At 52.2% G+C, this 26,723-nt stretch overlaps 1 protein-coding gene across 11 annotated transcripts; it reads left to right on the forward strand.

Annotated features, from left to right (window-relative positions):
- Positions 1-425: 425 nt before the first annotated feature.
- Positions 426-26,281, forward strand: RBM10 (RNA binding motif protein 10). Of its 11 annotated transcripts, none has more exons than XM_005228071.3 (24): positions 426-735; positions 2,582-2,723; positions 11,171-11,354; positions 12,847-13,077; positions 14,880-14,949; positions 16,770-16,843; positions 18,211-18,297; positions 20,384-20,444; positions 20,585-20,764; positions 21,127-21,287; positions 21,458-21,555; positions 21,642-21,729; positions 22,322-22,508; positions 22,609-22,748; positions 22,850-22,967; positions 23,058-23,149; positions 23,232-23,396; positions 24,311-24,460; positions 24,768-24,833; positions 24,911-25,099; positions 25,179-25,253; positions 25,541-25,647; positions 25,723-25,852; positions 25,939-26,281. In XM_005228071.3, the coding sequence occupies exons 1-24, from the start codon at positions 435-437 to the stop codon at positions 26,062-26,064; spliced, it is 3,222 nt and encodes a 1,073-aa protein (XP_005228128.2). In that variant the 5' UTR covers positions 426-434; the 3' UTR covers positions 26,065-26,281.
- Positions 26,282-26,723: the final 442 nt, after the last annotated feature.

The following is a 26,723-nucleotide window of genomic DNA, read 5'->3' on the forward strand; positions in this document are numbered from 1 at the left end:
ATCGGAACTTTGCTTTCGAATGGTGAGAGGTTCTCTTTGCCTCACTCTGTCATGACCTCAGGGAAGCAGCCACCTTCTAATCCTCTCAATCAGACTATGGAACTTCTGACCGCTAGGCTGTGGAATTTACTTGACGAAAAGAAAGCAATGACACTTGCGTGGATGTTCCTAACCAATCGCGCAGAGAGCTGCCTCGCCCTTCGGCGAGAAGGGCGGAGCTTCCGTTGCTCTTTCATCTTCGAAGGAAGCCAAGCTTCTAAAACGACAGCCTCGCGGGATTGGCCAATAGCTACCGCTTTTCTCGACTTGCGGGCGTTCGCAAGGGGAGCGGGGAGGTGGCAATATGCTTGCCAATCAGAGTAGGCCAGGGATGACCGAGGGCTGACAGCGACCAATAGACGGGGTTGGCTAGAGCGCGCTCCCTTAGTAGGTGGATGGTGGTCGAAGCGCCGGCTCCTTTCTCATCGTCGCCATTTTGTGCTGGTGATCGCGGCCGGCTGGGAGTAGGCGACAGTGGGTTTCCCGGGGAGGGCAGCGCGCCTGGCGCTTTTCCCCTCCCCTCCCCCCCCCTCCGCCCTTTTGCCTCCAGCCTCGGACTTGGTAGTTGTGCGGACCGGCTCGGGCAGAGCTGGAAGAGTTGGAGGAGGTGGCGGCGGGCCGAGGTGATGTCCGGGAGCCCTCCCTTGACAGCCCGGGCGCAGAAGGTGAGAGTCAACGCTGGTCGTGGGGGCGGAGGTAAGGGGCCGGGGGTGGAGGGGGTTGCATAGAGGAACCGCGAGGGCGGACTGTGGTCGATGGGTCTGGGCTTCGCGCAGAACCGACCGATGCTTGGCACAGTCTGAGCCTGGGAGAGGGTGTCTTTTTTTATTGTTTTTTGTTTTTCTCCTTTTGAGAGCAGAGGCGCGTGCGCGATTGGGGCACTGGATGGGTGCACGCGGCTTGGGGGAAGGGAGGGACGGATGGGAGTGGGCTCCTATGGCTCACTGTGTCTGCGACGCCGAACTTTTTCCGTGGAAGGCCGCTGACTGCGACTTTTCTTTTTAGCCGAAAAAGTGTGCTCCCTGCTTTTGTGTGTGACTTTGGTACTAACCAACCCATGGGGAAGTGTTCTGTGGCTCTGGGTGGAGGAGAAGGGAGATCGTCGGTCTGACTTGGATCTCTATCCTCGGAACCTCTGTCTGTAACTCTGGTTATCTATGGGGAGGGGGTCCTTACCCATAGAAAGTCTTATTAGGACTGGCCATAATCCACTTACTGGGTGGGGGCGGAAAGTGCAAGGAAGGTGTGTAAGACTTGACTGCTCCTTTTTGGGGGGGGAGGGGAGGTTCGTATTGGTTACTCTGATGCTTATTCTGTGAAAGGGGAGGGGGGCCTGTGTGATTATGGCCCGTATTTTTGTGGGTCCCTGTCCGTGGTTTTGGCCCGTAGTTCTTCGGGGCTCGAGTCTGTGACTTGGGTCACTATCTGTTATGGATGCTTTTGCCAGATGTACTGAGGATTTTGTCTCTGGCTCTCATCCACTGGGTTCCCTGGTTGTGATTCTAAGTCTTACCCATCTGGGAGCAGGTAACTCTCATTCCCTGAGACTTTAGGAGGAAGAGAAAATTGATAGGAGTGTATACATGAAGGAAAGGTGTGGTGGCAACCTAGTGTTGGGCAGGTGCTGTTAACGCCTGACTTTTGCTTGCTTGTTGTTCAGAGGGTGGGGCCTGAAGATTCAGGGATACTTTGTGGTGACCCCTGGCCCGGTCACATGGCTCTCGGCCCTCCTTAGTTCTCACCGCAGCACTGAGGGTTGCCGTGAAGTGACTGCTCTCCCATTCCAGCAGAATAACACAGTGCTTCAAAACGGGCTCCAAAAGGGCTGCTTTTAACCTCTGAATAACTTGGGCCCAGAGCCCTGGGTAGGGAGCCGTCTTGGGGAACCTGGCTGTGCATAAGAGGCAGGCTCAGGGCCGAGCCAGTTGCCAAGTGAGGGCCAAAACTGTGTTGGCCCGGAACCTAGGGAGGCGGCAGCTGTCTCATTGCCAAGTTCGCCCCTTTACCCCCAGAGCCTTTCATGGTCTCCTGCCGTCTCATAGTGGGCAGCCAGCATCTTCTTGGGAGGATGAAATGGCACCTGGAAGCTCATGGAAGGAGCCTGGTGGGTGCCTGGGACTCCTGTCATGAAAACTTGTCTCCATGCCTAGTGTGCCCAATCTCAGACAAGTCATCCAGCACCGAGAGCCCCCCCCCCTTCCCGGGCAAGTAGCTCCAGGCTTGAGCTTGTCTACCAGTCTCAGATGGCAAAGCCGTGATCCCAGGATGGGTGGCACCACCAGGTCTCTCTGCAAGATGCTCCATGCCTGCCGAGGGCCGTGCTATTTCCAGGGTGGCCAGCTCTAGCCTCACGTTTATAGGGAAGGGAAGCAGCAGGCCAAATAAGGGCTGCCTTCCTGCTCCAATCCTCAGGAGCCCTAGGAGTTGGGATACAGTGTTGCTGGGTTTGGGGACAGCAGAGAGCCTTGGCACCAAGTGTTTCTCAAGGAGACCCTCTCTGCCATAACTGCCCTGACCTCTTTCTTCCTTCTGCTCTCCCCAGAGTCCCTGCAGGAGGCATCACCCAGGCTGGCAGATCATGGTGGCAGCACTGGGGGTGGCTGGGAAGTGAAACGGAGCCAGCGGCTGAGGAGGGGCCCTAGCAGCCCTCGCAGGCCCTGTCAGGACATGGAGTATGAAAGACGGTGAGTTCCCCTCTAACCCCCACCCTCCCCCAAGCAGCTTAGGTTTGTCCCTGTGTGAGAATTGATCCAGGAAAGTGCTTGGAGGGGGCATCTGGGCAAGAAAAAACCAAACAGTGCTGCAGATGATTGGTTTCTTTTCAGCAAACATGTACTTGGCACTCAAGAGCCAGGACATGTACTGGGCTCTGAGAGTGCATTGATAAATGAGACAAATAAGATTGCAGCCTTCTCCTCACTTAGGGTCTCACAAGGGAAGCCACACAGTTTCTGGTTGATAGGTGCCACGTGTGGTTGCAGGGCGGGAAGGGATCAAGAGAAAGGGAGGCATGGAGACCGATGCCCAGGTTTCCACTTTGGATGACGCAGGTAGGTATGGAAGGTATGGACAGCCACCGCAGGACAGACAAAAGTGGGTGACAGGTGGGCAGTTGTTGGGTTGTAAGTGCCTGTGGATTCTCAGGGGAGAGGTGTGGGCTGTAGCTTTGGGTTTGAGGGATGGATGGGGGAGGGGTTGCCTTCAGAGTCAGAAATTTGCCCAGAAAATGTATGGGGCAAACCAGGTCAGATAGTATTACTCAGCCACGGCCTTTTTAAGATCTGGGATTCAGGGACAGGATGGGCTGAAGTTGGTGTGGACACTCTTATCCAGTTATTTTTAAACTCAGGGACTAACCAGAAACAGTTGGGACACTTGGTAAAATACAGAGATGCCAGATCATACCTTTACCATACTGGTGGATCACCTTACTTGATTCTAATGTAGATGATTCATTCCTGATATTTAAAGATTGTATAGAAAAGTAGACCTAACTGTCCCAGAGAGCCTCTATCAAAAGTCAGTAGGTTTATGAAAAAGTCAAGGAGGAAATAATTTTTTTATTGCCTTACAGAGGGTTTCTGCTACCACCCCCTTTTGAAAAATGTAGAATTATAATGTTTTGGTTTCTGAAAAGTGATGAGCCCGAATTTGAGATGTGGTTATCATCAGGTGTTATTCAGCCTTGACCTTTCAAAATGTCTTGTGAAAGGCATTCGATTTTGGATGGTATTCAATAGAAGTGCTGTGTGGCAATTTCTGACTTTGAGTAGGTAGCTTACTTGCCTTAGACTTCATTACGAGGTAAAGCCACTGGCTTTCTTTTGGCTTTTAAAGAACCTCAAGTGCAAGGGTTTGAGTTAATCATACTTTTCCAGTTCAAGGTACATTTCTATCACAGATTGGTACAAGACCACCTCTTGCCATATTTATTTTTTCCTGTTTTATTTGCAATTCCCATAGCTGTAGGCAGCTGCTGTGTTGTCTTTGAAATGTATCCTTCTAAAATATGTGGTTTTGTTTGGAGTGTTTTCAGTTTACACAAATGACAGAATGTTAGTTTTAATTCTGTTTCCTGAGCTTTATATTATTCAGCACTGCATTTTAAAGATCTGTCTATATTGCTACCTGTATGTTAGTGCTTTGCTTCTAATTGGTCCCAAGGACACCATGGGGTGTGTCTGCTGCCTCTTATTTAATAATTCTCTCAAGGGTGGATACCTGTTCTTAATTTTGGTGTGCTAAAATTCATCACTTTTTTGTCTTAAAATCTGTCCTTTGAAAAATCTTCTCTATTCTTATCTCTGGATCCCTAACTTTATTTACCTTTTGCATTCAGGTCTTTAAATCCATCTAGAGTCCACTTTTAAATATGTTATAATGTAGGTTCTGGTTTTATTTTCCTCCATATAGTGGTCAGTGTTCCTAATATCACCCCCAAAATAGGTCATTCTTTCTTTATTGATTTGTGGTACCTCATCTCATCTCAAGTTCCCTCATGTACATGGATCTGTCTTGAGTGGTCTGATTTGTTGCATTGGTCTTTTTGCTATTCTTGTGCAGAACCTTAGTGTTCTGTGGCCTTATAGAATGTCTTAATAGTGCCTGTTCTGCTCTTATTTTTTGAAGTTGACTTAGTCATTTTGTAGCTTTATGTAAAAAGTTATCAAGTCTTTCTAAAAGTTCAAGAACTTTGAGATTGCATTAAATTTATATATTTCAGGAGAATTGTTATCTTTGTAAGCAGTCATCTCATCCTCTTAAACAGGTCATAAATACCTACAAGGTTCATTTAAAGGACATAAAAATCTGAATAAACCAAAATACAGGTCTTGGGTACTCCTTTTTTTCCCCATTGATGTATGGTTGATGTACATTATTTCATGTGCACAGCATAGTGATATATTTTGAGAGGTTACATTTGATTTATAATTATTACAAAATACTGGCTGTATTCCCCCTGCTGTCCAATATATCTTTGTAGCTTATTTATTTTATTCATAGTTGTTTGTACCTCTTAATGCTCTCCCCTATCTTGTCCCTCTCCCTTTCCTTTTCTCCACTAGTAACCACTAGTTCTCTATATCTGTGAATTTATTTCTGTTTTGTTGTGTTCACTGGTTTTAATTTTTAGATTCAGATATAAGTGATATCATACAGAATTTATCTTTCTCCGTCTGGCTTATTTCACTTAGCATTAATACCCTCTAAGTCCATGCATGTTATTGCAAATGGAAAAATCCCATTCTTTTTTTTTTATGGCTGATTAATATTCCTCTGTGTGTGTGTGTGTGTGTGTGTGTGTAACACATCTTCTTTATCCACTCAGTTTATTGGTGGACACTAATAGGTTGCTTCCTTATCTTGGCAATTGTAAATAATGCTGCTGTGAACATTGGGGTGCATGTATCTTTTTGAATTAGTGTTTGATCTTTTTTTTTTTCAGATATATACCCAGGAGTAGACTGTTTTTAGTTTTTTGAGAAGCCTTCATACTGCTTTGCACAGTGGCTGCACCAGTTTACATTCCCACCAACAGTGTATGAAGGTCCTCTTTTTCTCCACATTCTCAACCAGCATTTGTTGTCTGTGTTCTTTCTGATGATAGTCATTCTGACAGGTGTGAGGTGGTATCTCACTGTGGTTTTAATTTGCATTTCTCTGATGATTAACGATGTTGAGCATCTTTTCATGTGCCTCTTGGCCATCTGTATGTCATCTTTGGAAAAAATGTCTATTCGGGTCTTCTCTGTTTTTAAGTCAAGTTTGTTTTTGTTTGTTTTGATATTGAGTGTATGAGCTGTTTATATATTTTGGATATTGATCCCTTATTGGTCGTACCAGTTGCAAATATTTTCTCCCATTCAGTCAGTTGTCTCTGTTTGGTTGATGGTTTTCTTTGCTGTGCAAAAGGTTTTAAATTTAATCTGGTTGTGTATTGTTTGTTAAAGTAATTCAGAGGTACTTCAGTAGTTTTTATTGGCTATTTTTTTTTTCTCAAGCTGGTATTTGCTGGGGTAAATGAATGCTGTTGATTTTTGTAAATTACCTTATCTCTGCTGTGTTCTCTTGTTATTTCTACTCAATCATTGTTGATTTTGATTGTCTTTCTAAATCAGTCCAGGCCTGATAGGCAACCTCCTTTGCTTTGGCATCAAGTGTGATGTGTACTGTAGGCTCTTAAAATGTAGTCTTTAATAAGTCAGGAAAATTCTCGAATTTTGGTTTGCTAAAACCGATCAGAAATGAGTATTGAAGTTCATAATTACATGCTTTTTTCTCCTTTTGTCTATCAACTTCATAATTGCATTAAATTGTATCCTTGATATTCTTAAGGTATACCCTCCTTGATCGTGGTATGTATATGTATGTTTATAACTCCTTATTTTGAAAAAACTTCAGATTTACCCAAAAAAATTGCAAGTACAATGAACTCCCTTAATCCTCTACCCAGAAGCACCAACTGTAAATATTTTGCCGCATTTGCTTTGCCTACTTACAGACCTATTCCTTCTTCTCTCCTCCTTCCCCCTCTCTTTTTTTCTCTTCCCCTCTCCCTTCCCCTCTCCCTCTCCCTTTCTATACATAACACCTTTTTTTCGGAATCTTTTGAGTTAGTGGAAGACATGAGCAGTAGATACTATAGAAAATACTACAGTTCCTTCTACTTTCTCTTTCATAATCACAGGATACTTATCAATATCAAGAAATTTAACATTGATTCAGTACTTTTCTCTTTTAAGTCTGTTTTCAGATGTCATCAGTTGTTCCAAAAACGTCCTTTTAGGACATTTATAATACGTTTTAATAGTTGATGGGGTTCCTCTCCCCATCATTAGTCTTTTTTTAAACAGAATTTTCACGACACTTCTAAGTTGTTTCTTGTCCTTTGCTATTATAAACAGTGTCACATTGAATACTATTTCTGTATACATACTAGTGCTTCAGCACATTAAATTCCCGGAAGGAAAATTGGGGGTCAGAAAGCATATAGATTTTTAGTTTTGCCAGCTATTGCCAGGTTCCCCTCCATGGGGATCATTCCATTTTCACTCGTACCACCAATATGAGAGTACCTGTTTTCCATACAGCCCTGCCAACAGTTTGTTGTTAAACATTTGGACTTCTGAAGATTTGTTGAGTTAAAAACATTTGATCACAAGATCTTCCTTAGGGAAGAATTTCAAATAATATATGTAGATACTCCCCACTCTAGGAGGTAGAGATTAATTTTTCCTCCTCTTGAGTGTGGGCTGATCTTAGTGACTTGCTTCTACAGAATAGAGTGTAAGGGAAAAAGAAACTTTACAGCAGACCCCACCATAACCAGATGATCGAGTTCAGCATCACCAGTAGTAAGTCACGTTGATAGCACGCACCTGAGATGTAGTGTGATCAAATGGGTGGCTCAGCTTTGTTAACCTCGTCTAAATAACAAGAACATATCAGCTATACCCAAGTTGAGGTACATTCCACAAATTACCTGACCAGCGTGCTTCAAACCTCTGTCAAGGTCATTAAAAAAAAAAAAAGAGGCAAGACTGAGAAACTTTCACAGGCCAGAGGAAACTAGAGGCATGATAACTGAATGCAGTGTAGTGTCTTAGATTCAATCCTGGAACAGAAAGAGGATAGTAGTGGAAAAATAGTGAAATGCTAATAAAATCTGTAGATCAGTTAACTTTTTTGTTCTGACAAATGTACCATGGTTCTCTTAACATGAGGAGAAACTGTGTGAAGTGTATATGAGAATTCTATTATCTTTGAACTTTTCTGTAAGTCTAAAATTATCATTTTTTAAAATAAACTTTATCATGATTAGAAACTTTGGGACTTCTCTGGTAATCCAGTGGTTGAGACTCCACACTTCCAGTGCAGGGACATGAGCTCGATCCCTGGTCAGGAAACTTAAGATCCCACATACCTCAGGGCAACTAACTCACACCTTAACTAGAGAGCTCAAATGCTACAACTAGGGATAAGCCTGCATACTGCAACAACTAAGAGCAAGCACAGCCAAAAAATTAAATAAAATTTTTTAGAAGATTAGAAACTTTTGTACATCATAGAACACTATTCAAAAGGATGAAAAGACATTCTAAAGAGTGGGAGGATGTGTTTGCAAATCATATATCTTATAAGGGATTAATGCCCAGAATATATCAAGAACTCCTACAACAGTAACAGAAAAACCTAATTCAAAAATGGGCAAAAGACTCAAATAGACATTTCTTCAAAGAAGTATAAATGACCAATAAGCACATGAAAAAAAGGCAAAGTAACAAGTGTTGATGACAATGTGGATAAATTGGCAACTGTATCACTGGTAGGAATGTAAAACTGTACAGATGCTATGCAACACTGGCAATTCGTCAAAAAATTAAAGTTACCATGTCCTACTCTTTGCAGCCTCATGGACTGTAGCCCACCAGGCTGCTCTGTCCATGGAGTTTTCTAGGCAAGAATACAGGAATGGGTTGCCATTTCCTACTTCAGGGGATCTTTCCAACCCTGGGATCGAACTGGTATCACTTGTGTCTGCTGCATTGGGCAGGCGAATTCCTTATCACTGAGCCACCTGGGAAACCCATAGGATTCAGCAGTTCCACTCCTGGGTATGTAGGGCTGAAGAACTGAAAATAGACTCAAACAGATACTTGTATACCATTGTTCATAGCAACATTATACACAGTATCCAAAATAACCAGTAGGTGAAAATGTTGTCAACAGATGTGGTAGCCATAAAAAGAAATGAAATTCTGATACATTCTGCAACATGAAGTCAACAGATGTGGTAGCCATAAAAAAGAAATGAAATTCTGATACATTCTGCAACATGAACCTTGATAGCATTCTGCTGAGATAGTATGCTAGACACAGACTTCCCTGGTGGCTCAGACGGTAAAGCGTCTGTCTACAATGTGCGAGACCCGGGTTCAATCCCTGGGTCAGGAAGATCCGCTGGAGAAGGAAAAGGCAATCCACTCCAGTACTATTGCCTGGAAAGTCCCATGGACAGAGGAGCCTGGTAGGCTACAGTTCATGGGGTCGCAAAGAGTTGGACACAACTGAGCGACTTCACTTACTTATATGAAGTGCATAGAAAAGGCAAACTTACAGGGGAGAATAGAGGTTGCTAGGTGGGGTGGTGGGGAATGATTATTTAATTAAAGTATGGAGTTTCTGTTTGGGGTGATGAGAAGTAGTAGTGATGATTATACAACATTGTGAATGTACATTGTGCCACTTACTGAGTTGTACCCTTTAAAATGGTAACATTTTTGTTAATTATGTATATAATTTATCACAAAAAATATTTGGGAAAATACACAAAAATAAATTTTAAGTGTTACAAAAATGAACTGTCCAGTATAGTTTTAATTTTCATCTTTTGTTGAGTGAGATAGAGCATCTTTTCAAATATAAACCATCTGTACAGTTCACCCTTGAACAACACAGGTTTGAACTGCACGGGTCTGTTGATATACAGATTCTTTTCAGTAGTAAATACTACAGTGCGCCACAATCCATGGTTGGTTGAATCCGAGCGTGTAGAGGAACCACAAATGCAGAGGGTCGGCAATGAGTTATACTCGGATTTTCAACAGAGCAGAGGGTCAGTGCTTGTTCAAGGGTCAACTGTATTATTTTCTGTAAATCCAGTTCTCTTTTTCTTTTTTCCCCATACCTTTTCCTTGTTTATTGTCTGTCTTGACTTGGCTCGTGATGGTTTTTGTTTTTCTGTTTTTGTTTTTTTCCCAAACAGATATGTTTTATTTTTATATGGTCAGATCTGATAGCTTTTTCTTGTATCGCTTCTTGATTTGGGTCACAGTTTTCCCCATTTCAAGATTATTAAAAAAAACTAACTATCTCATGTTTTCTTCTTTTCGTCTTTGGTTTTATTTCTTCCATTTAAATCTTTGACCGATTTCAGATGAATCCTGGCCCATTGGTGTGACATATAGTCATAAGATATTGCATATGTCTAGGTATTTAACCTTTTGATGCAATTATATTTGGAATCTTCTGATTCTGAACAGTGGCTCTCTGAATACCAGCAAGGTATTTATTCCTGAATATTAATTTCTGAACACAGCATCTTTACTGATTTATTTGTAATGATTTTTCCATTGACTCTCTTAGGCAAAGGCAGATACATCCTCATATCATCTACAAGTAATAGTAATTTTACCATCTCCTTTCCAGCTTTTAATCTCTTTTTTCCTTTGTTTAATTGTTTACTAGCTAGTTTCTTAGAATAGTAATTATGGTGTTGATAATGGGCATTCTAGTGTCATTTCTAACCAGGATTACGATCCTGCTAGTAGTAGTCTACGTTGATGTCCAATTTTTCTTCTTTTAAGTAGATACGTATTGGTTGCATTTAGAATACTGGGAGTTCCCTGCTGGTCCAGTGGTTAGGACTTAGTGCTCTTTAGAGTCATTATTTTATCAAAAGAGAATTACTGGGCACCTGCTGAGTATTAGGCACTAAGCTAAACTTTGGGAAATACAGCAGTGAACCAAACAGGCATGGTCCCTTCCCCAGACTCATTCTAGTAATTTTTTAAATCACCACAGAAAGGCACATTAAATCAATGTTGAGCTAATTATTTTACAGTTATTTCAGTAGGAGAAATTTTAACAAAACAGCTGCCAGTGCTAGCAAGGTGACCATGAAACAGAGGGGCAGAGTGGTGCAGTGCCCAAGGAGCTGGAGGGAAAGAGGTCGGCAGGGACCTCAGCCCACAGGACCCTGCAGGCCTTGTAGGATCTTGGTGAGCGTTTTGGTGTCTTTAGAATAAGAGGGAGCCGTCGGAGGAGAACTGTGGTTGGGCTTGATTGGCTTTGCCTTATGAAACACTCACTTGCTTTGAGGGTGGAGAGAATGAACTGGAGGGGGCCTGGGTGGGGGGTGAAGAGACCAGGCAGGGGGCCACACCTGAAGGCCCAGTGAGGGAATGGAGAGGTGGGGAAGGGAAGGAGAGAAGTGGGCTGGCTTTGAAGGAGAGGTGGTGGCAGCCTGGGGATTAGGGGTTGGCCTTAGGGATCCCTGTAGGGGTGGAGCTGAGGGCCTCTTTTGGAAAGGACTGCCCTCATATTCTGCTTCCCATCCTTCTTTCCCCAGAGGGGGACGTGGAGACAGGACTGGCCGTTACGGAGCCACCGATCGTTCACAGGATGACAGTGGGGAAAACCGTAGCCGGGATCATGACTACAGGGACATGGACTACCGCTCATATCCCCGCGAGTACGGCAGCCAGGAGGGCAAGCATGACTATGATGACTCATCTGAGGAGCAGAGTGCAGAGGTGAGGGCTGGGGGGCCGGCTCCTGCAGGGCCTCGATCTGGCTGCAGCCCCGCGTGCAGTAGCTCTCCATTCCCATGCCTTCAGACTGTGCTCAAGGGCTTTGCCTCACCTGAAGGGTCTGTCCCCACTCCCCTCTCTGACGGCTCCTCTCCCAGGTTGGGTCTCCCTGACCTCCACGTGCTTGGCTCTGTACTTCTGAGGTCCCCTGGCCACCACCTCTCTCCCTTCTTCCCTGTTCTTCAGGGTTCACTGCAAGCCCTCTACTGCCTGCTCCCAGCCAGTTTGGGGACCCAGCGTCTAGGGTCAGGAGGGCACCTGGATGTCACGTGGGTATCAGCAAGCAGAGTGGCTCTGAGAGGCTGAGTGTGGGCATTCCCAGTGGTGGCAGAGCCCCTAAACAGAAAGGAAAGCCCCGTCAGGACTCTCCTCTGAGCTCCAGCTAACCACTTCCATATTGGATAGTTAGCCCTGGCCTGAGGGGGAGGCATGATGCCCACCATCAGGGAGCCCCCATCTGAGGGGATGAAGCAGCCTTGCCTTATGCGAACCCCAGGTTGAGGGGCTACTCAGGGCCCTGGTCCACACAGGCACAGAGGAGTGGGAAGGGTACCCTTGCAACCCCAGCCCTGGGAAGCAGAATATGGGTAGCCAGCCACCCTCTGGGGGTCCAGCACAAAGACCCCCATGGTGGGCAGTCAGGCTTCCTTGGTGGCAACTGTGAGCTGTGCCTGGATGTGTCCAGAGCACTGGGTGGGCCCTGGGTGGACCAGGAAGAGTGGAGAGTTGAGTTTTCTGGCCCCTGTGAGGGCAGGATGGGCATGGACCCAGGCCTGCCTTGCTTAGTGCTGAGCAAAGGGTTTGGGCAATGCCCAGGAATCCAGTGACCACACCCTGTTAGGAAGGAGCGTGGTGGTGACGGAGGACTGGCCTGGCAGAGGATCAGGGACCGAGGGGCAGCGCTGTAGTCCTCGCAGTCTTTGCCAGCTCTTGCTGGCTGTCTCTGGCCGAGGTCTTAAGCAATTCCTAAACCCACAACTTGGTGACAGGGCCCAGGCTGGGAGTCTTAAGTGACCTGTGGCCTTCTGTGGCACAGGGAACAATTGTGCTTGTACTAGCTGAGCTGACGAGGGAGGAGGGGGCAGAAAGAGTGCAGGGTTTAGTGTGCCAACCTCCAACAGTCTCTTCCCAGGGAGGTCTCAGTGGTGTCTGCTCACCTGTCTGTGGGAGTTCCTCCCCCACACCAACACTGCCACCTGCTTCTCCCCCACTCCCCGTCAAAGCAGCCCCCCCAAAGCATCTGAGGGAGAATTTCCAATCCCAGGAGGATTGCAGTTCAAGGCCTGCCCACCTTGCCTGCCCTGAGCCTTTAGCCGGAGCCCGCCCACCCCTGGCTTTCAGAGCCTGCCTGCCTCGGAGAGCCAGCGGCCAGCCCCTAGGCCCACCCTCAGACTGACTGCCCGCCTGGTGTCTCTCATCTCATTTTGTTGGCCAGGATTCCTACGAGGCCTCCCCGGGCTCCGAGACTCAGCGTAGGCGGCGGCGGCGGCACAGGCACAGCCCTACCGGCCCGCCAGGCTTCCCCCGAGACGGCGACTATCGGGACCAGGACTATCGGACCGAGCAAGGGGAGGAGGAGGAGGAGGAGGAGGAGGAGGAGGAGGAGGAGAAGGCCAGTAACATCGTCATGCTGAGGATGCTGCCACAGGCAGCCACTGAGGATGACGTACGTGCTCCCCATGTCCCCGGGCAGGCGGCAGAGCAGGAGGCCAGGCTGGGTCCCCTCCAGGGCCCTCAGCCCCTCCCTTACCCCCCACCTCCTCAGCACCTTTCAGCCCTTCTCCCCCCAGCCCTGTCCCCCAGCACTGCTCTGCCCCTGGGGTAGGCCCTGTTGTCTCCTAGGCTGGAAGGGAGGAGCATGGCACAGGCTGGTTTGGCCAGGGGGCTGCGGCGGTGGCTATGGGAGGGAACAGAGCATTCCTTCCATACATTCTGCTGGTGATCCATCCCTTCTGCATATGTCGATCAAAGGCCAGATGCTCACCAGGCCCGCTGCCAGATATCGCTGGTGGCAGAGGTGATGTGGAGACCCTGCAGGCTGGGGAGGCTCTCCATGGGATTTTCTGAGGTTTTATTATCATTCCCTACCACCTGCTCTCTTTTGCCAGCAGCCCCAGATCTCCTCACTGGCACAACCACAGAGCCTTGGGTCCTCCTTCCTTCACTGCTGTTGCAGCCTTCCCACCCCGTCTGCCTGTGTGACATTCCCTCCCTGTCCGTACCGACTTCCCTTCGTGAGCAGGAAAACCCCATGGGGGCCACTAGAATAGCCTCCTCACTACCCTACCCAGTTCTCCTCCTCCTCCTCACGGCCTGTGAAGGCTCCACTCAGCTCTCCCCTGAAACCTGCTGGCTGCCTGTGTTGTTGCAGAGAAAACTCCACCTGTGTGTCTGAGAGCTCTCAAGTCTGGCCCACCTGCCCTTTTCAGGGTCAGGCGGTAGCTGCACACTCTCATTTGTGGAGGATCTGTCACATGGTGGGCCACATGCACCGCCACCTTGCAGAGAAGGTCCTCTGTGTTTTTCATCCTATGGATGAGGAGGCCAGGCCCCTGGCAGCTGGCCCCAGTTCCCACAGCCAGCAAGTGACAGAGCAGAGTTGGGGTCTGAACTGGGCAGCTGAGCTCCAGAGCCCATGTTCCAGCCATTTCCTGAGCCCTCCCTGAGTATTGCGATCCTGATCTTCTGTGTATCTCTCTTCTCCATTCTCATGTGTGCCTGTTGAACCTCCAATCTGTTGCTGACCCTGGTGAGGGCACTGAGGCCCAGAGGCATTATGGCCACTGGCCCAGAGTGCCCAGCACAGGCATCCAGTTGTTGGCAAGAGGCGCCACTGGCCTCAGGACCCTGCCTCACCTGGTCCAAATCCCAGGTTGCATCTGCAGCTTCGCCTGGCATAGGTCATCCAGGAAGCTTTCCATACCCCACAGCTGTGCCTTTTGGTCTCAACCCCAAGTTCCCACTCTGTTCGTGATCTAGTGCCCATGGCTGGGCTTTGCTCAGACCCCAGTTCTTCCCAGTTTGGGGCTTGTGTCATGGGTCTCTCTCAATGCAAGCTGGAGGGCAGTCTGTTCATGAACAGCCAGGTTTGCGCCCCAGCTTTCCTCGCTTTGTGGCTGCACTAAGCCTGTTGGCAGACCACCCATGCCCACCGTTCTTGAGCTGCTGGCTCACTTGCTCTCTTGACATTCTCCGCCCCTGAAGGTCCTTACACTGCCATGCTTCACCTTGTAGCCCACCCCTTCCTTCCTTTAATTCCCTCTGCAAGTCTGGGTCTGAAAGCTGAGACTGGGTACTGGTAGGGGGCCGGGGCTGTGATCACTGGGGGAGAATCTCTGAGAGAGGGAGTGGATACAGTGTGCGCACAACCCCTGTGACCCCCTTGGGGTCCCGGAGACCTCCAGCCAGCCCCTGGTACCCACAGCCTCCTTGTGCTGAGCCTGCCCCAATCCATATCACCCCATACAGATCCGTGGCCAGCTGCAATCCCATGGCATCCAAGCGCGGGAGGTCCGGCTGATGCGGAACAAATCCTCAGGTGAGCTTTCGTTCCAGTACCCTCCCCTTCTGCTGGCCAGCCTCAGCCTCCGAGTCTCCCTCCTGCCTCTGCCTTCTCCCCCATCCTCCCCACCCTGCCTTCCTGCCACAGCTGGGAATGGGCCACTTGGGGGTACCCTCTCTTCTCTCACCCCTCCTCCCACCCTCCTCACAGCTCTGGCCAGGAGCCTTTGATGCAGGGCTGTCGGGGAGGGGGTGCAGCTGTGAGCTGTGCTGAGTGCTCCCCAGGGGCAGGGCCAGGGCCAGGCTCCGGGGATCGTCCTCTGTGGGACTCTGAGAATCTGAGACGGTAACCCCATCCCCCTCATAGACTCCCTTCCTTCCCTCTTCTTCTCCTTCCCCTGCTCCTTGCTCTCCCTGACACTGTTCTGGTAACAGCCTCTGACCAGAAAGTAGGTCCCACCCATGTGTCCCAGGAGGGGAGGCAGGGTATGGCTCTTGTCCAAGAGTGCATCCCAAGGAACAGCCCAGGTCGCTGGCCTTGCTCGTTCCCTCCCTCCCTCTTGCAGGCTGCTTGGAGCTGGCCTGAGGTTAGTGGGCGGGGTGGGGTATCTCTGCAGGATCTCCGGCCCCAGGCTACCCAAGTCAGGCCCAGTGAGGCCTCGCTCTGCCTGGGCTTCTCTCTCCATCTTCAGTCTCCTCCCCACTCCTCCATCTGTGTGTGTGTCTGTGTGTGTGTGTGTGCGCGCGCGTGCGCACGCGCGTGTGTGTGTGTATCTCTGTCCCTACCTCTCACTCTCTCTGTAATTATACCATTTCATCCTCCTGTGCATCCTAACGGTTATTCTTTTGGAGATCAAGCATGCCCTGCCGTGTCTAAGCCCTCCCAGTGTGTGCACCTCCAAAGGAGGAGCTGCTTTCCGGCGGCCTCAAGCCCTGGATCCTTCTCCCAGCCCTGGCCAGGCCTGGAGTCTCTCTTGGTAGCATGTTGGTCGTGCTCTGCTGCACTCTAGCCAGGCTGGCAGGATTCTGGTCTCCCTGGGGTGGTGTCCCAGGTGCAGCCTCCTCTGTGGCCCTGGGTGCTCTTACCATGGCCCTAGATTCTTAAAGGTCTCCTTGGACCACCTGGCCCCCATTCTCCTGCCATCTTGGAGGACGTGGACTGGGGTGGCTATAGTCTTCCCAGCTTGGCCCTGAGGTGGCTCCCTGGGGAGTCCCACCTTCCCTGCATGGTGGTGAGGCTGAGGGGGACATTGTGTCCCTGACTCCCCCTGGTTCCTAATGGTCCTGGAGCCTCCCCAGCCTCACCAAGCAGCCTAGCCCCGCTTCTCTTTTGCTCCTTCCATTACACACCTGTTGCGGGACCCCTCCTGGGCTACCCTGGCCTCATACTGGGCCCCACCATTCCAGTGTTGATTCTGGCCTAGGTGAAACCATCAGCCTGCCCCTCTGCCCTCCTTCCTTCTCTGGAGACAGACCTCTCCTTGTACCTTTTCCCTCCCAGCTCCTTCTCTCCGTCTCTGTCACCCCAGGCTGTCTGGGCAGGTGTGCCTGAGCCCCCATCTCTGTCTTTCTTCCCAGCTACCGTGTGTATATCCCCCGCCCCCAACTCCTCTCCGGCTGTGTTTTCCTGCCTCCCTTCCTCCCTCCTTCCTGCCCCTCCCGACCATCTCCCTGGCCTCCCACACCCTGGTCTTTCTCTCTTTGCTTTTCTCTCTCCCTTTCTTCCTTTTTCCTCTCTCCACTTCCCTCTCTGCCCCCCACCCCCAGTCCTCTCCCCTCGGGTCCCGCCCCCGGGAACGCCGTGTGTCCAAAGCTGTTGACTAACCCACTGCGTCTGTATCTGAATGCTGTCTCCAGGTCAGAGCCGGGGCTTCGCCTTCGTCGAGTTTAGTCACTTGCAGGACGCTACACGATGGATGGAAGCCAATCAGGTTGCTTTGCCGCACTTGAACCCCCCCCCAAACAAATACTACTTTGTAATCGAGCGCTCCCCATCGCCTGATTCTTACGGACACAGTTCCCTGCCCTGTGGTCCTGTGTCCCATCCCCCCCAACCCCTCTCTCTACCCCTTCCTGACCCTCACTATCTCCTCTTCCTGTCTCTCGCTACCCACTGGGCTTCCCATTAAGAGCCCACACTTGCCACTGGCCCTTCCCGCTGGTCAGGCGCTAGCTCTGCCTCTCCTCCTCTCCCAACTGAGTTTTCAGAGGAAGGGCTGCCTTGGGGGTGGTAGGGGGGTTTTTCCACCCAGGTGCCCACTCCCCGGGGGACCACCCTGCCCTGGGGTGAGGCAGAGCCAGGACTTTGTTTCACTCAGGCACCACTGCAAGTCCAGCTGCTGGGGAAACTTAGTTGTTGGCATACTAACTAGCAAGTCCCGTTTTGCCAGCTCTCTCCCTGTGAGCTCGGCCCTGTGATTTCCATAGGACAGGCCAGCAGGGTTCTATTGATCTAAAGTACCAGTCAGGGGTCATAGTTTCATTCACCAGGACTCACTTTGGAGCCCCACCCCTCCCACTGTACCTGGCCCACCCAGGAGTCTCCAGTGGTCCTGCCCTCCCAGCAAGGAGTCTTACTGTCTGGAAGGGAGGGGAGCTCACTCCCCCAGCCTGGCATGGGCTCCTAACCCAACAGCTTTGGGGCCTTCAGAGACCCAAAGCTTCTGCTCACCCACCCAGACCCCAGCTCACTGCTATGGGGCACTGTGCCTCGGGCTGGGGGAAGGGGAATGGGGCGATGGGGCAGTGTGGCGGCCCTGGGGCCATCTCTGCTGGTCCACAGGCTAGTGGGCCCAAGGACCCAGCTGGCCATGGGAAGACAGCTTCACTGCAGGACCGTCCATCTTTGAAATATAGCTCTTTCTTTCTCCCCTTCTCCAGCACTAGTGCGCGTGCGCTCTCTCTCTCTTTCTCTCCCCTCCTCTCCCTCCCCTCCCTGTCCCCCCTCATCCCAAGTGTAGCCTGTGTAGTGCTGGCCCTGGGTGTGGCCTGGCAGTGTTAGGGCTGAGTGGGGGTTTGCCGCACTGTCCGGCAAGCTTCGGGCAGCCGAGCACTGTGTGCCTGGTGGAGTGTGTTCACGTGTGCGTGCCTGGAAAGGCAGCAAACAGCTGCGCCCGAGGGCTGTGGCTCTTTCCCTCCCTCCTTCCCTTCCTTCTTCCCTTGTCAGTTCTCCGACCTCCCTCCGTTCCCTGTCCCTCATCCATCCAGCTGAAGGGCTCGCTCACTCTCTTCTCCTGTGCTGAAACGGTGCGTGGGGCACTGCTGCCCAGGCCTCACTGTGCTCTGCTTTTCCCCGCAGCACTCCCTCAACATCCTGGGCCAGAAGGTGTCCATGCACTACAGCGACCCCAAGCCCAAGATCAATGAGGACTGGCTGTGTAATAAGGTACAGGGGCAGTGGGCAGCAGGTGCCGTGGATTGAGACAGCCGCGGCAGGGGTGGTGATGTGTCTATCTCCCTGGGGCCTCTGAGAGGTGTGGGCATGGAGGAACTGGCTCAGTTCCAGCAGCACCGCTCATTGCCTCCCCCGGAGCCCCCTCCCCGTCTACCCAGTCAGCTGCCAATTCATACTGAGCTTTCACTCAGTGCCAGGCTCTGCCCTCATGCAGCACGATGTTGCCTGAGGCCCCAGTAGATGTCACACAGACGTTTATGTGAGTGACTAGTGACGGTGAAGCATAACATGGTGTATGAAACGTGGGCATCAGGGCCAGACTGGCTGAAATTAGACTCCCTCAAAATCTCCCTTGAGGTCAGAGTATTGAACCTCTCTTTGCCTCACTCTCCCCATCTCGAAAATGCAAATGCTAAATACCCAGAGGTGGTCAGAAGGATTGAAATGCAGTGATGAGAGGGTAGCACTTGGAACAGCACCTGTCAGCTGTTGTCCTGAATAACGTGTAGGGTGTTCTGAGAGCTTGTGTCAGGTGACCCAACCCCTGACAAAGCCAGGTCCACGGAAACTGACTGTACAAGCTGTAGGTCTTTGCGGTCATGTTCCCTGGGAGGAGGCTGAGGCTCAGAGAGATGGAACCTTGAGCTGTGTGTCTTATTCCTGATCATGGGCTGTGGGTGCCACCGTGGGTTCAGGTCTCCCCTCAGGCCAACCTCACCTCCCACAGCCGGCTGGCAGCCCTGAGACCTAAAGGGAGTCCTGAGAGCTTGCAGGGGGCCCCGAGCCTCTCCCCAAGAAGAATTCTGCCCAGTAAAGTGGAGCGGGAAGGGGGGGGGGGCGCCTCTTTGTTTGAAAATGAAAAGAGTAACACCAGAAGGCAGATGTCCAAACTCTCCGGAGAGAGTGACAGGAGGACTCACTCCATCTCTCCTGTGTTTTCAGATACTCCTTGAAACTAGGGCAGTCTGTTCTTTCCTCTCCTTTATCTACCACATTGCTCTCTGGTCTTGTCACGTCCATCACACAAACGCCTTCCATTGCCATTCCCACTGTGCAGGCCGGTCCTCACCCCTCCAGACAGTTGCCATGGGCCCCTCTCTGGTTTTCTGGCCTCTTGCCTGTCTTCCACTCCCTCACCTTTGGCATTCCTCACACCCACTTCTGACCATGTCCCTTCTTCTCTGCCAAAAACCTGCACATATCTGAATGTGAGTGTGATGCTCCTCTGGGATCTAGTGTCACCTTATTCTCCAGCCTTGGCTTTTGCCTTTCTCCCCACCCTCCTACACCAGCTACACAAAATGTCTTGTGTCCTCTGCTAGCAAGTGCTTCCCAGCAAAACCAAACCTCTGGGCCTCCCAGGTGAAACAGCCATGTGGACTATACCCAGCTGAGTAAGCTGGGCCTCAAGGCCCACTCCTCTCCTGGAGTCCCTGGTGGTAACCATTTCCAGACTGACCTGCTGCCCCTCTGTGCTACATCTGCTCCCTACTGTTAGGCCGCATGCTGCGGAGAGCCTGGCATGGGAACAGTGCTCAGGACTTGACCGCGGATCAGAGACTGAAATGTGGTGAAAACTGGGGGTCTCCAGAGGCTGCAATACCCAAGGCAGATTTATTTCTCAAGAGTGGCAAGATCCAACCTCGAGATGAAGGGATGAGGCCTGGCAGGAGAGGGGCTACTGACTTTTTAAGGATAGAAAAGTGATGAAGGTTTCTGAGAAGGAAAGTACGTTCTGGGAAGAGGAACCTACTAAAAGGACTTTGGAGGCGGAAACGTCTCTGAGCTGGTCCCTTGGAGGAGACAGCAGTTGGTAACAGAGGTGTGGGGTGGGTTACGGACTCCTGAGTTGAGGGGTGGGCGCTGAGGAGAAATTTGAAACCATGTAAAGAGTCGTGTGTCTGAGAATGATAGCCATTCCCCAAAGCCCTTTGCTCCCCACTCCCCCGACCCTGGGACCTTCCTGGGGCATGGCGGGATCCCTGGAAGATTTCTGGATCCATGTTTGGAGGGTGCAGCGGAAAGCTCCCACCCCCTACCCCCTGCTGCCTCTGACAGCCTGGCCTGTGCCTCACAGTGTGGCGTCCAGAACTTCAAACGCCGCGAGAAGTGCTTCAAATGTGGGGTGCCCAAGTCAGGTACGGCCTTCCTACCTCCCTCTTCCTTGGGACATTGTGGGGAGAGGGGCAAAGGGTGACGGACCACAGCTCTGGAAGGAGGGTGACCTGCCTGGGAGCTCCTTCCCGTTTGTCACCGGCCTCTCTCCTGATGCCCCTAGCAGAGGCGGAGCAGAAGCTGCCCCTGGGAGCGAGGTTGGATCAGCAGACGCTGCCACTGGGGGGTCGGGAGCTAAGCCAGGGTCTGCTGCCCCTGCCACAGCCCTACCAGGCCCAGGGAGTACTGGCCTCCCAGGCCCTGTCACAGGGCTCGGAGCCAAGCTCGGAGAACGCCAACGACAGTGAGTCCATTGCTCCTTCCTCTCTGCCTTAGGGTGTCTAGGCTGGGCTCCCCGAGGCCAGAGAGACGATGGTGACCAGGACTTAGTCTTCCCGGGGGTCCAACGGGTTTGGAGTCAGACACATAATGTAGGGAGAGCAGAAGAAGAGCATTACCAAACTCTACTTGAAGGGTGTGTTGAGACGATTCTCACCAGGCAAGTGGCTGAGCTGGGACTTGGGCTGACAAGCAGAGAGGAAGAGGTGGGAGGAAGCAGCAGGTACAAGAACATGGAGGCCAGGGATAGGAAGCAGTGGGGAGCCGGCAGAGGGCAGGGCCGGAGCAGGTTATCCGTGCTCCCTAATGCTGGGTCCCTTCCCACAGCCATCATTTTGCGCAACCTGAACCCACATAGCACCATGGACTCCATCCTGGGGGCCCTGGCACCCTACGCAGTGCTGTCCTCCTCCAATGTACGCGTCATCAAGGACAAGCAGACCCAACTGAACCGTGGCTTCGCCTTTATCCAGCTCTCCACCATCGTGGTGAGGGCGGCACAGGGGGGGGCCGGGCAGCCAGAGTCCCGGCCCCCAGGGCAGGGAGGAGGGACCCTGACCCTAGCTCCCCAACCGCGGCCCCAAACCTGGAAATGGGGCAATGGAGCCGGGGGCCTCCCCGGGCCTGACCCTTCTGCCCTGCCCCCCCCCACCCTCAGGAGGCAGCCCAGCTGCTACAGATCCTGCAGGCCTTACACCCACCACTCACCATCGACGGCAAGACCATCAACGTTGAGTTTGCCAAGGGTTCTAAGAGGTCAGGGCCCCACCTGTGTCCCTTCTCAGCCTGCCCCCCAGCTTGGGGCCTCCTGTCTCACTTCCAGTCTCTGACATCCTCCCCAGGGATATGGCCTCCAACGAAGGCAGTCGCATCAATGCTGCCTCTGTGGCCAGCACTGCCATTGCCGCAGCCCAGTGGGCCATCTCACAGGTACTCAGAGACTCCCCTCCACCCCAGCTCCCCCGTACCTGGGCCACCTCCACCCTCCCGCTCCCTCTCTGCAAACAGGAGGGCTGCCTTGCTGTAGCGGCTTCCCGTGGACCAGAAACCCTCTCCCAGTGGCTGCCGGTGTGGGCTGCAGGGGCCTCATGGCAGCTCCATTCCCCAGCCCCTCCTCCCAGGCTTCCCTTTCCAGGGCCATGCAGTTGCTTTTCTCTTCTGTTTGGTGGTCATGTGTCATTGTGAATTGTTTCAACTTTTTTTGATAAAAGGGAACTTAGAAGTGGCTGTAAGAAAATTGGGAGAGGAAAATATAGGAGGGGAGGGTCTGACCCCCAACCCATATAACACGCAGCGCATCTAGCAGTGTCAGCTCTGGGAGTGTTTTGCCACATGTCATTGTTCCAGTCTTGCTTTTGTCACCACCCCACTCCACTGTGGCCCGGTGTTCCTTGTCTGAAGGCTGCATGCTTTCTGTCAACAGACAGATACTAGCTTCCCTTGTGGGCAGATGCCTCTTAGCCGGTTCCCCTCCCCTCTACACCACCTCCTCTGCTAATGAGCCCCTCCCACTGCCCCTCAGGCCTCCCAGGGTGGGGAGGGTGCCTGGGCCACCCCCGAGGAGCCAACGGTCGACTACAGCTACTACCAACAGGATGAGGGCTATGGCGGCAGCCAGGGCACAGAGTCCTCTCTCTATGCCCATGGCTACCTCAAGGGCGCAAAGGGCCCTGGCATCACCGGAACCAAAGGGGACCCGGCTGGAGCAGGTGAGCGTCAGCGTCTCCCCCAAACCCACAGTGGGCACTGGCATGCCTAGGGTCCTGGGTCCTGCCATTCACATTCTCTCTTCTCCGTTGCCCTTCCCAGGTCCTGAGACCTCCCTGGAGCCTGGGGTGGACTCTGTGTCCCTACAGGCTTTCTCCCGTGCCCAGCCTGGTGCCACTCCTGGCGTCTACCAGCAGTCAGCAGCTGAAGCAAGCGGGAGCCAGGGCGCTGCCAACAGCCAGGTGAGGGAAATAAGGGGGAGGGGTCCTTGGGGGGCTCCTGGGTGACATGGGGTCACTGGCAGACACTGAGCCTTGTTCCCTGTTCTTGCCCCCATGACCAGTCATACACCATCATATCACCCGCTGTGCTCAAGTCAGAGCTCCAGAGTCCCACCCATCCCAGCTCTACCCTGCCACCGGCCACGAGTCCCTCTGCCCAGGAGTCCTACAGCCAGTACCGTGAGTAGCCACAGCCTGCAGCAAGGGGCGGGGGGCTCCTTCACAAAGCAGCAAGGTGTGTGACACCCCCCCATACTTGTCACTCCCCAGCTGTTCCTGACGTCTCCACCTACCAGTATGATGAGACATCTGGCTACTACTATGACCCCCAGACCGGCCTCTACTATGATCCCAACTCTCAGGTGATGGGGCAGCCTGGGAGGGGGTGGTGTCTGCTCCTCAGCATCTCATTCCTCCCTCACACACCTTCTCCCATCACCCCAGTACTACTACAACGCCCAGAGCCAGCAGTACCTGTACTGGGATGGGGAGAGGCGGACCTATGTCCCTGCCCTGGAGCAGTCAGCTGATGGGCATAAGGAGACAGGAGCGCCCTCCAAGGAGGGCAAAGAGAAGAAGGAAAAGCACAAGACCAAGACAGCCCAACAGGTGAACACTGGGAGCCCAGCAGTCACTGTCTGTCCTTTAGGTGTCTTCTGGGTAGTATCTGTGCTTGAGAGAGACCCGGCTCCTGGTCCGGCTCTGCTCTGCACTGTGACCTTGAGCCAGGGCCATCTCCTCGGTACACAGTGGGGCTGTCCATCTTCCTGAGGTGGCCACTGCCATCCAAATGCAGCCTATCCACTTTCCTGTCCCCTGGTGGGAACCTTTGTGCTGTTGGTGACAGTGTGGGCTGGTCTGTGCACACCTGAAGCCAGGCTAACCCTACCTAGGGAAATAGATGCACAAGTCTGCTCCTATGGGCCTGAACCCCACCTGATGGTGTGTATTCATCTGTCTGTGTATACACATGCCAGAGAACTTCTTCCAGGCCCATCAGGGGGTGGGCAGGAAAACAGCCATTGCAGTGTTCTGTGGTGGTGGGCAGTTGGAGGGAACCTCCATGTCTTGTCTGAGGAGGAAGAGTGTGACAGTCTGGGTGCAACACTTAGAAGCAAGAACTTCGTGTTCCCTTGATAGCCTGGTAAATTCTAAAACTGATGGTGTGCCTGGGTGGGGATTGGGCATCAATACAGAATGTGGCGTAGAATCACACCTGTTAATTAAAATTGTATGCAGAGCAAGCCATTCTATGCATTTCAGAATGATGAGAACTCACAGCGACCCTAGTGGTGTGGACACCTATGAGGAGAATAGGGACACAGCAAGGGAGGGGCTTGCTGAGGAGCACTAATGACAGGATGACAGAGAAATGGGGACTTTAACCTCTTCCTCTCTCTCCTTCCACTTGAGGCTGCAGGGCAGGAAGGGGCGGGCTGCTACAAGGGCAGTGGTTGGAGTTGGTGACCCCAGCAGTTGGTAGATTCCTAGGAGCCTCACCGCCTCACCACTCTCATCCCTAGATTGCGAAGGACATGGAACGCTGGGCCCGCAGCCTCAACAAACAAAAAGAAAACTTCAAAAACAGCTTCCAGCCCATCAGCAACTTGCGAGATGACGAAAGGCGGGAGTCAGCCACCGCGGATGCAGGCTACGCCATCCTCGAGAAGAAGGTATGTTGTGGCCGTCCATCTGTGCTCTGTCCCAAGGCTTGTCATCCCTTTGGTCCTTCTGTGGAGTCCCTGAATTTCCTTGTCCCTCCACCCCTGGTGCTTCAGATGGAAAAATCTGCCTCCAGTGCAGGAGACATGGGTTCTATCCCTGGAACGGGAAGATCCCCTAGAGGAGGGCATGGCAATCCACTCCAGTATTCTTCCCTGGAGAATCCCATGGACAGAGGAGCCTGGCGGGCTATAGTCCATGGTGTTGCAAAGAGTCAGACATGACAGAGCAACTAACACTTCCACTTTTCCACCTCAGGGAGCACTAGCTGAGAGACAGCACACCAGCATGGACCTCCCAAAACTGGCCAGCGATGACCGCCCAGTGAGTGCCTGGGGCAGAAAGAAGGGTGGGGGGCTGTGAACTAGCCAAGCCTGACCTCTTGCCTTCCCCTTTTCCAGAGCCCACCTAGGGGGCTGGTGGCAGCCTACAGCGGGGAGAGTGACAGTGAGGAGGAGCAGGAACGCGGGGGCCCAGAGCGGGAGGAGAAGCTCACCGACTGGCAGAAGCTGGCCTGTCTGCTCTGCCGGCGCCAGTTCCCCAGCAAGGAAGCGCTCATCCGGCACCAGCAGCTCTCCGGGCTCCACAAGGTGACTGAGGGAGGCCTGGCAGGGAACCTCAGCCTGGCCTGACCTGGCCGCTTCACTCTTCTCCTGTCCTCCTTTACAGCAAAACCTTGAGATTCACCGGCGAGCCCACCTGTCAGAAAACGAGCTGGAGGCACTTGAGAAGAATGACATGGAGGTGAGGTGTGACCCACTCCCCGGCTCCATCCATCAGTCCCTTGCCAAGCACCCCATCTGTCATGCAGGCAACTGATGCGGGCAAGTTCCTCAGCTAGACACAGCCTGGCTGCCATCAGCCACCTCACATCTGTCCCCATGCACAAGCTTCTTCCCAACTACCCCGTGCAGGACCTCAGACCTGTTGGCCAGATCTCATTCCCTGTGGGCCCCCCACCCCAGCTGTGCCCATGTTTCCTGCAAAGAGCTGTCAGCCCTTTCATTCTCACACATATAACGCTGTTTCAGCAAATGAAGTACCGGGACCGCGCAGCTGAACGCAGAGAGAAGTACGGCATCCCTGAGCCACCGGAGCCCAAGAGGAGAAAGTACAGCGGCATGTCTGCGGCCTCCGTGTGAGTATCCAGGGCCAGGTGGGGGGTGTGGGGCCAGCAGGTCTGCCGCTCACACTGTGCCCCTGTCCCCTGCAGGGACTTTGAGCAGCCCACACGGGATGGGCTGGGCAGTGACAACATTGGGAGTCGCATGCTCCAAGCCATGGGCTGGAAAGAGGGCAGTGGTCTGGGCCGCAAGAAGCAGGGCATTGTGACTCCCATTGAGGTGAGCCTGCTGGGATCCCGTCCCCATCCTCCAGCACTCTCCACTGTAGCCTTGGCTGACTAACAGAGTTTTCCTCCTTCACACAGGCCCAGACACGGGTGCGGGGCTCTGGCTTGGGTGCCCGAGGCAGCTCCTATGGGGTCACGTCAACTGAGTCCTACAAGGAGACGCTGCACAAGACAATGGTGACCCGCTTCAATGAGGCCCAGTGAGCAGCTGCAAGACCTACTTATACTTGCATCAGGTGTCTAGCGTGGGGCGGGGGAAAATGAAATGTTGGGTGGTCAAAGCGAAGCCTTGCACCTGTCTACCAGCCCTACTCCCCAGCCAGAGAAGCTGTGACCAAGTCAAACTTTGAGTTGCAGACTTTTATTGGAAAACTGGGCTGGAATCACCCTTGTTTTTGTAATAAAAGCTGAAAAGTCTGCAGCTTGTGTCTCTTTCTCATGTCCCAGAGTGGCCTGTGGCCCATGCAGACATGGGGACATAAACACAGATAGACAAGGCTTTGTCGGGCTGAGGTGGGTGGCAGTGGTGGCATTCACAGTGATTTTCATGGTGGCTCCCAGCTTGGTGAGGGTTGGTAGCAGGACATGGTGTTCTGGCCTGTGCCCCAACATGCAAGATCTGGTCACAGCGCCTCACCATTTTGGGTCCAGCAGGTTAGACTGTACCAGGAAGTCAAGCACCACCATGGTACTGTTGGGCTTGTCCCTCCGGATCAGAGATAGGACGAGGAACCCCCACCCCCTGACCTTGCCACCCCACAGCTACACTTGCTGTACAGTCAGGAGGCTAAACTGTACTTGGCCCTCCCTAGGTGTGGGGACAGTGCTTGAAGGCATTTCTAAGTGAATGATGATGGGTGCTC

The sequence above is a fragment of the Bos taurus genome, chromosome X (assembly GCF_002263795.3).
Source record: "Bos taurus isolate L1 Dominette 01449 registration number 42190680 breed Hereford chromosome X, ARS-UCD2.0, whole genome shotgun sequence".
Classification (NCBI taxonomy): domain Eukaryota; kingdom Metazoa; phylum Chordata; class Mammalia; order Artiodactyla; family Bovidae; genus Bos; species Bos taurus.

Excerpts from the sequence above, each read along its gene's own strand:
- RBM10 (XM_005228071.3), top strand. The coding sequence starts at position 435 with ATGGTGGTCGAAGCGCCGGCTCCTTTCTCATCGTCGCCATTTTGTGCT. Across the intron at positions 21,730-22,321 it reads CCCAGTGGGCCATCTCACAG|GCCTCCCAGGGTGGGGAGGG; the intron begins GTACTCAGAGAC and ends ACTGCCCCTCAG. Across the intron at positions 22,509-22,608 it reads AGGGGACCCGGCTGGAGCAG|GTCCTGAGACCTCCCTGGAG; the intron begins GTGAGCGTCAGC and ends TGCCCTTCCCAG.